This window comes from Anoplophora glabripennis, unplaced genomic scaffold, assembly GCF_000390285.2.
Source record: "Anoplophora glabripennis isolate ALB-LARVAE unplaced genomic scaffold, Agla_2.0 scaffold2218, whole genome shotgun sequence".
Classification (NCBI taxonomy): domain Eukaryota; kingdom Metazoa; phylum Arthropoda; class Insecta; order Coleoptera; family Cerambycidae; genus Anoplophora; species Anoplophora glabripennis.
Window position 1 is genome coordinate 81 of NW_019418291.1, and position 8,982 is coordinate 9,062.

At 32.6% G+C, this 8,982-nt stretch overlaps 1 protein-coding gene across 4 annotated transcripts; it reads left to right on the top strand.

Annotated features, from left to right (window-relative positions):
- The first annotated feature begins 266 nt into the window (after positions 1–266).
- Positions 267–7,509, top strand: LOC108916767 (suppressor of fused homolog). Of its 4 annotated transcripts, none has more exons than XM_018723066.1 (7): positions 267–690; positions 1,274–1,366; positions 1,425–1,603; positions 2,675–2,903; positions 6,743–6,987; positions 7,045–7,153; positions 7,207–7,509. In XM_018723066.1, exons 1-7 carry the CDS (start codon positions 542–544, stop codon positions 7,484–7,486), a joined length of 1,284 nt encoding a protein of 427 aa, XP_018578582.1. In that variant the 5' UTR covers positions 267–541; the 3' UTR covers positions 7,487–7,509. The 4 variants fall into 4 exon arrangements, with proteins under 4 accessions (XP_018578582.1, XP_018578580.1, XP_018578581.1 ...); XM_018723064.1 differs by having other exon boundaries at positions 267–466; positions 520–690; positions 6,743–7,153; XM_018723065.1 differs by having other exon boundaries at positions 267–466; positions 525–690; positions 6,743–7,153.
- The last annotated feature ends 1,473 nt before the right edge of the window (positions 7,510–8,982 follow it).

Here is an 8,982-nt window from a genome sequence, read left to right on the forward strand (position 1 = left end):
CTTAAGCCGGGGATTAGGTCGGTGGTTAAGAGGAAAGAAAGGGATTCTTTCCAGGTAGCCTTAATAAAGGCAGGTAGATTTTGCTCGTTGCAATCACTTCACCTCACAAACAAACACGTCCGCTCAGCTCGGCTGTTCGCACTGAACTCCATGGATTGTTCGAGACCGAACTAGTCTGACTATTCACTGAACGCAGCCAGTATCTCTAATCTATCTTAGGCAAATAGGCATATATGTTTTATGGTGTGGTATTCGTTTGATTTTGTTTTGTGAAGCATACTGTCAAATCTGAAATCATTGGTGTGATGGATGTTTATTTTATTTACGAAATGAGGTCTTAATTATTAGTTAATTGTGTATTTATATTTAAGTAGACGCAAGTTGTCTGTGCCATTAAATTATTATTTATATTGTAATTTGAATATTGCTTGGAAATTGTATGGGCTTATTAATGAGGAAATAACATGTACGTGTTTTTTAATTATACGTAATTAGTGCTAACAATGTTTTAATTGAAAGATTAGAGTGATAATAAAAAACGATGGATGAAGCTGCAAGTCTTGCACACGGACCTCCAATAAATATTCTTCCACCAACACCAGCAGGATTGGAGAGTTTATATACTTTGTGTAGAAAAGTTTATCCTGATCAGGCAAATCCCTTACAAGTCACTGCTTTGTTAAAATATTGGTATGTTCTGATTTTATTAAATTAAAAGATAAATATTTAGGAAATATAATAACACATTTTGCCGCATATTCTATTTTTAAATCAGTCACCCCTGTTACAGACAGACACTTCCTGTTTTTTTTAGTTATTTATATCCTGTTTCTTTATTGGCTGAAGGGTACTATCTAATATTTTTTAACAGGGTAAGGCTAGCATTTCTATTCTTAAAGATTTCAGTTTGGATACGACTTACTACAGCCCTTATTGAATTTGTTCTGGAAATAAATACAACTTTTTGACATGTTCTCTAATTATGTAGTACCTAAAAAGATACATTTTCATCTACTAAGATAAATTTCTCAATTTTTGTAAACAAAATGATACTTGTGTTGACAAGAAACATTTTTTCCTATTTTCGTATGAAGAATCAAATTATACAAAGTATAAGGCATATTCATCTTTATGTCCTTTCGAATTATACATATCAGGGAACAGGCAACATTGGGATGAAAGGTTCAAAGTTTTATAAAATTAACAAGTTTTGTTGTTTATGGGGAATAAAAAAAATATCTTAAAATACTTATTTTCTATAATGTTTTTCCAGGTTAGGTGGTCCAGATCCCTTAGATTACATATCTATGTATGCCAACCCTGGAGTGCCTCATGAAAACATTCCACCTCATTGGCATTATATTAGGTAAAATAATATTACATACATAACAAACTTGGAAAATTAATTCAGTACATAATTTCAGTTTTGGTTTATCCGATTTACATGGAGACGGTAGAGTACACGATATTTCAGGTCCAGAAAGTGTATCAGGCTTTGGATTTGAATTAACATTTAGATTGAGAAGGGAAGCAGAAGAAACTGCACCTCCAACATGGCCCGCTACTCTTATGCAGAGCTTAGCAAAATATGTATTTCAATCAGGTACAATAATTGAACATTCACTTTTATATAAAACCGAGGGGGTAACCACAGTACCAAAAGCATACATGCATTGTGGAAATATCATGATTTCTGGGGATTACGGCAGAATCCAGTGATTGCTTGAAACTGATTAAGAATAAGGTTTTTAAACGGAATCCACCATTTTTATTGTTTAATTTTTGAATTCAACTTAACTTTCTGATCATATTTGCTGCTCTATACTTTAATATTAATTTCACAATTATTGAAATTTTATGAAATTTACACAATATTTTTAAGACTACAGACTTACTACTTAAAAAAATTGAAACACATTTTTTTTCTACTCGGATATTCCTCCTTAAATGAAAAGTATAGAAGCAAGTGTCAAACTTCTCAAATTCTAATGTGGTTCAACTGTTCAAGTTTAAGTTTAAGTGAGATCCATCTGACGAATCTAAGTACGTTTGGTTAAGCGTGGAATAATGTATTGACTTTCTTATGAAATAAAGCATGAAACCATGAAAATTCGTGAATCGATGTGTACTGTTTTCTTGCAAAAATCTACATCTTGTATTGTGGAGAAGTGGTTACTCTTTATATACAGCGTCATGGCTAGGGGATGGCTGCCAGGGGCGCAGACCTCAAGGGAGTGCAGTCCCTTTTAAAGTTATTGTATTGTTCTTCTTCCTACAAAATAAATAAGAACTAATGTTATATATTACTTAATTGTATAATTTAAATTACACTTTAAAGTTACTGTATTGTTTCTCTTACTACAAAATAAGTTTTGGAGGTTGCAAAATTCATATCTTGACCTGGGCGTTCATGACCTTAGCTATGACAGCTTATATAAAACCTTTCTTTACCAAATTTCTTGCAATATTACTAGTATTGCAGTGTGTATGTTTTATACGTTATTTTAAAATGAATAAGCTAACTCTTGTTACTACTAAAAATTTTGCACATTTCTAATCAGATTAATAATATTTTCATACTATTTTCAAGTTCTGGTTTGCTATTCAAAGTAATATTTAATTTTAAATATTTTATATCCCATTATAGTAAATTCATTTATTATGTACTTTATAGGTAATACACTTTGTTCCGGAGATCATGTTTCATGGCACTGTGCATTAGACAATAGCGAATCTCGAATCCAACACATGCTGATGACCAATGATGTTCAGCTAAAGACAACTCATACACCTTTTGGAACTGTAGATTTTGTTCAGATTGTAGGCATATGTGCAGAGGAATTAAAGGCTGCCCAACAATGGAACGGAGCTGGGATTTTAGATATGATCAAACACATTTCTTCGTAAGGCACCCATGATATTTATCAATTAAAAATTTAAAAAACTAAATCTCAATATTGTGTATCGAAAATTATAAAATATTAGCAGAAAATATTCGTATTATGAGAAATTTGGAAACCACAGTGAATCTTGTATTACATATGTTTTAACAGCATGTATAATTTGCTATGTAAAAGAGTTTAGTGAAAGTATTTTTCAAAATTACAAATATTTTACGGAGATATTAACTTTTTTAAAATCCATCTGACATGTACATTTTGAGAGCTATTGTCCACATGATAGATAGAGTAAAGGGTATCCCAAAATTCACACAAGAAGTACAGAGCCTTCATAAATGTTTAAAAGCCACGTGACCGCTGGGCTTAGGCAACCCAACAATGCACGATTGGTATTGACAACAAGAATTCCCTAAATGTTAGCGTCAGCAATATTAATGATTCCTTTACAATGAACAGTAACAAATCGTTACACCTACGCTCGAGATAATGCGATCGCTGACTGGTTGTATAAAATCTCGTGGAAAATTACACCAATCAGCGTAGGCATAATGGTTTGTTACTGTTCTTTGTAAAGGAATCATTAATATTGGTGATGCTAAGATTTAGGAATATTCGTTACCAATACCAATCGTGCCTTGCTGGGTTGCCTAAACTCAATGGTCATGTGGCTTATAAACATGGCTGTGGTAATTTTGTTAGAAAACACAAGTTTTTAATTAAAATTTTTTATTGATTCATAAAGTATACAATATAGGGTTATGTATGGAATAGCATATCGGGTAAATGGCCTTCACGGCTTTGCTTGCACATAGGCTCCTTTGTCGAAATTTTCCATGACCATTTTGCATAAATGCGGCTGAATTTCGTTGATACAGCGCTCAATTTACTTCTTCAACGCATGGGTGGTCGTGGGCTTGTTGGTATAAACCTTAGACTACAAAAAATTCCAAAGAAAAAAGTCCAACAAAACAGAAATTACACAACCACGAAGTGACTCGTGCAGTCATTGAATTGCTTCTCAGGCTGTGGCACCGTCGTGTTGAAACCACATGTTGTCTACATCCACATTCCAATTTAGGCACAAAAAACTGGATTATCATGTTGTCCGAGCACCATTAACTGTTATTGCCTGACCAGCCGCATTTTGTAAAAAAATTGCGAACTGTAGCTGCCAAACCTTCATTATTTTTAAAAAATTGGAGAAACTAACATTTTTTTTGAAAATATACATATCCTCAAAATAATTATTTTATATTGTTTTTTTGCTTATAACTTTTTTAAAGCTTCAGAAATTTTTTGGAAAATTTGGAATATTTATTCTTGTCATAATAGTGCAGTTAAATAAAAAAATTAGCAAAATTGGAAAGCCCTAAAGCTCAAATGACACTTGGTATTTACAAAAATGATAACTTTTTATTTTTAATTATTTTTTCTGCTTCTTTCTAAATTTGGAGACATTTTATGTAAAAAATGAAAAAATGTAAAAAATATAAAACAGTACTCTTATTTGAAATCAAAAAACTAAAAAACCAACCAATTTCGAGAAAATCCACATTTAAAACTTTTGAAGTATCAGTGATTCTTACTTATTTTATGATAATTATGAGCGAAGTTTGCTTTATGATAGGAATAAGAAAAAATCTAATGAAAAAAGGAGGTTATATACAGGGTGTTTCTTAATAACGTGCTAATATTTAAGGAGGTTATTCTTGGGTCCATTTTAAGAAAAAAACTTCATATGAACATATGTCCTAAAACTCTTAACTTTTTAACTACAGGGTGCTAAAGTTTTATGAAAAAACATTTTTTTATAACTGGTATTACCTACCCTACATATTTTTTCAAATTTGGTACACGCCTTCTATTCATCAAGATGCATTTTTTGATGTACAAACAATTTTATTATTTTTGCCAGTGGCGTCTGTACAGGTTTTGTATTGAATATTTTTGAAGAAAAATATGTTTTGCCACTGCTTTTTCTTTAAGTAAAAATCATTTTTGAAATCCTCATGCCTTTCTGAGCAAATGTGGTGTCTTGAATTTTTTCGTTTGACATACGGTTTTCGCATAAAAAAATAAAATTCATCATTAGCATCTTATTTACGAGAAAAAAAAAATTATGTAATTTTGAACATTAATTTATTTATTTAAGATAATAACTTTTAAACACTGAAATTATGAAATTACAGTAATCTACATACATTTTGGAATGGTAAAAGAAAATTACCCTGGCGTGACATTTTTCTTCAAAAATATTCAATACAAAACCTGTACAGACGCCACTGGCAAAAATAATAAAATTGTTTGTACATCAGAAAATGCATCTCGATGAATAGCAGGCGTGTACCAAATTTGAAAAAATATCTAGGATAATACCAGTTATGGCAGTTATCACAAAAAAAGTTTTTTCATAAAACTTTAGCACCCTGTAGTTCAGAGGTTAAGACTTTTAGGACATATGTTCATATGAAGTTTTTTTCTTAAAATGGACCCAAGAATAACCTTAAATATTAGCATGTTATTAAGAAACACCCTGTATAATATTGAATTTTCCATAAAAGTGATAAGAATCATTATTTTTCACAAACCTTATGGTATCACAACCCTCTATTTTCACACATTTGCTGTCATTTGTAATGGAGATCCTGGGCCATAAATTGGTTGTTCAAATGATCTATTTTTGCCATTTCATCTATCATATTATCTAAGTATGGTTTTTATTGAAGTTGTTTTTTTGAAAATGTGTTGCTGGAAGAGCTAGAACCTGTTCCCATAGCCAAAGTTGGTTTAGAATCACTATCATCATCATTAACACTGTACTATAATTAGCATTCGCATTATCATTAATTACGCTTGAAAAGGCATATACTTAGTCGGCTATTAATTTTTACGACTGACTATTGTGTATAAACCAAAAAAAACATTGAAGCTGCCCTACAAGTGATCAGCGATCAGACTTTAGCGCAGAGCACACAGCTTCAATTTTTTCATTAGTTTAGCTTGTGCTGGGACACCCCATCCTCTTATCATAGTGCATGCTGTCTCGACCATCATGAAACCTCCCAAACCACAGGAACACCAGTCAGATGTAATACATACACACACATACACACCATATGCCATTTGTAACAGTTGATACGTTTCCAAGGCTGTTTTACCGGCTTTAAAACAGGATAGCTGTACACTGTTCAGTGTGCGTTTCCATGACAACTATCAAAAACTCTTCATGCAAAGCGTTATAACATCGTGGTAGATACATTTATACTCTGGAAATTTTGTTTGGTCGCTCGGAAGTCAGTCTAAAAACTTAATAGCTGGACTGTCTAAGTGCATTTTTCGTGTTTGAATTTGCAAAATATCTTCAAGGATTTAGTGCATTTTAGAAAATATTTAAGCATTCTTAAAACTAATTGGATAATATTTATGTCTGTAAGTATCATCCCCTATTTTAGTATTTGCTTTTTGGTTTAAAAATTTCCAAAACCACAATACTTTTAAACAAAACATTCAGTCAACTATCCATAAATAAAAATGATATCTGCATATCAGTTGAAGCACTTTGTGTTTTGTGTACAGGCTTATAATTTTTAAAAATAAATTTTTGAGATTACGGATTCTGGAGTAATTTACCAAAATTACCAGTTGTATTAACTCAGTAATAATAAAATTTACATTACTAGCCAAGTGATTTTTTTTTAAATGCCTTGTAACAATTTTTGAACTTGTTCTAATATTTTCGTGCTCACTGTATATTTAAATTTTAGTTTAACCATTCACAATTTTTAATTTTAAAGTCTAATATAATATTTGTATTCAAATATTTTTATATATGGATATTTTAGAGCTGGAGGACCATGGCACATAACAGATATGCGAAGGGGAGAGAGCATATTTGAGCTAGACCTCAATGCACACGAAGAGGTAGAAAGGGGTTTCGAATTAGAGGGATCTAATTTAAGTGGCGTAAGTGCCAGATGTTCGTGGGTTGAACAAGATCCTTCTAGGCTAGATATTGCTTATTTAAAGGAAAAGACTGATGAACACGAGGATGGGAAAGTAAAATCACCTCTCCATCAGAGTCTGCAAGGTATAAACCTCCAAGTTTATTCATGCGGTTTCAGTTCTCAGTTAAATAAATCCTTAGGTAATAGGGGTATTTTAGAATCTACAGAACTCCTCCACATTAAAAAATTAGAGGGAGTGCATTTGATATTTAACTTGGAAGCTGGCAGCCTTCTACCTTTGGCCATAAGGTATGTCAAACTCTGAAAACCGCGTGGTTATACAACTTATAAATAATTTTTAGGGGACGAGTAAAACATGGTCGGCACTTTACATTCAAATCTGTTTTGGGAGAGGCAGCTATAACTTTAGTCGCACATTCAGTGACAGGAACATTAGTCGATATGGAACATCCTTTTGTGGCTCAAGGTTCATGGTTGCAGGTGTTAATACCGGACGATCTAGCACAAGATATGGCAGTTACATTTCAAGTACTTACCAGTCCAGAGGCATTATCTTTACCAAAAACGTTTTCATGGCCAGACAGGAAATTGTCGATCACCATTGTAGCAGATAAAGTCTAAGAAGTGTTCGAGCGCAATTTTAATTTATTTATTAAAAGTTAGTTTTTATTTTTATAGTGTAGTACACAAAAGGTACCATTCTTCTTCAATGGTTTCCTGTGATCCGTATATTATCGTAATGTGCCTATATCTGTGTGATGTGTATCGTTTTGGTATCTTTTGTGTCCTAGTATGTTTAATGTTCTTTTAGAGAATGAAGTCATATGTTTATAAATTAACTATTATGTGTTTTAACACTTGTTTTGGCTAAGTTCGCACCTGATAGCTTCTGTTCTATCAGTGGCAGGTGAAAATTAATGTGGTCATATTTTGATAATACCTGGAAGTGTATTTATCATGAAATGTCATTTTTTCCTAAACAAAAAAATATATTTTTTTATTGGTACCCTATTTTGCTTATTTAAAGCCCAATTATTGATCTGACAAGTACCTTGTAACGTGATATAAAATATTACTAACAAATGTTTCAAAAGCTTTATTCAAATATTTACCATCTTAATTATTTAAACGAATGTGAAATGTGCAGTTGGTATTCTTTAAGATATTAATACTTCAGTTTTTTAATTCGGATGAAATACTGTTCAAATTAATACAGCTAACATTTTCGGAAGTCGATGAGGTTGCAGTGGGTGCACTTGCATTAATGGCACTCCCAATAATGTTTGAAACATTTTTCTTATTGCTAATACTCTCTTCAACGTAACCAGTCGCCACAGCTGCCGATTTCCATCCTACTTGTCATTGGATTTGATCTATTGTCATACTACTACTTGCCATAATGGTAGCAGACGTACGACGAAACGCGTGTCCCGTGTATTTCTTAGGATCGTCCAATTTAAGATAACGTGCAATTTGCAAGGGACATGATTCAAATGTATTAATACCGACCATTTGATTGGTGCACTTCCTCTTATCATACCGTAAGAAAACTCGGTCTGTACTTACATTTTGGGGACGCAATGATAAATACTGCTTCATCAAACGCACATAACTAATTCATTCACTGTCTTAGATGGTCGGATAGTAATAAGCAATACGCTTCCTTCTTCCTTGACGTCATGTAAGCGTAAGTCGTACAATTCACATCGACAAGGGCCAAAAATACCGCAAATGGATACCACCTTCAAAAATAAATATGTAATGTCTGGTGCATTTGTGGAAAACTGCCGCAAATCATATTTCTTGAATACATATGCCTTCTTCGCTACGTCATTCTTGCTAATTGCCTTTATGAATGCATGCACTTTCGTAAATGATTTTAAATCGACCCCTTTGTCTATCCTCAACATACTTTGCAATTTCGAATGGATAGCCCACATAGTCGACGCTTTGTACTGCTCTGACATTTTTTGAAGATAAGCAAGCACAACTCGTTCATTTGTATTTGTTACCTTTTGCTCTTCCATCCATTTGATGAACCCGTCGTATTCTTTTCTATAAGTGTTTTCCGATTTTTGCGGTATTAATCGCAATTCTGCTTTACTATTTAAGTAATC

Coding starts and splice junctions, on each gene's coding strand:
- LOC108916767 (XM_018723063.1), top strand. CDS start 542: ATGGATGAAGCTGCAAGTCTTGCACACGGACCTCCAATAAATATTCTT. Junction 2,904..6,742: donor ATGATCAAACACATTTCTTC/GTAAGGCACCCA, acceptor TGGATATTTTAG/AGCTGGAGGACCATGGCACA. Junction 7,154..7,206: donor CTTCTACCTTTGGCCATAAG/GTATGTCAAACT, acceptor AATAATTTTTAG/GGGACGAGTAAAACATGGTC.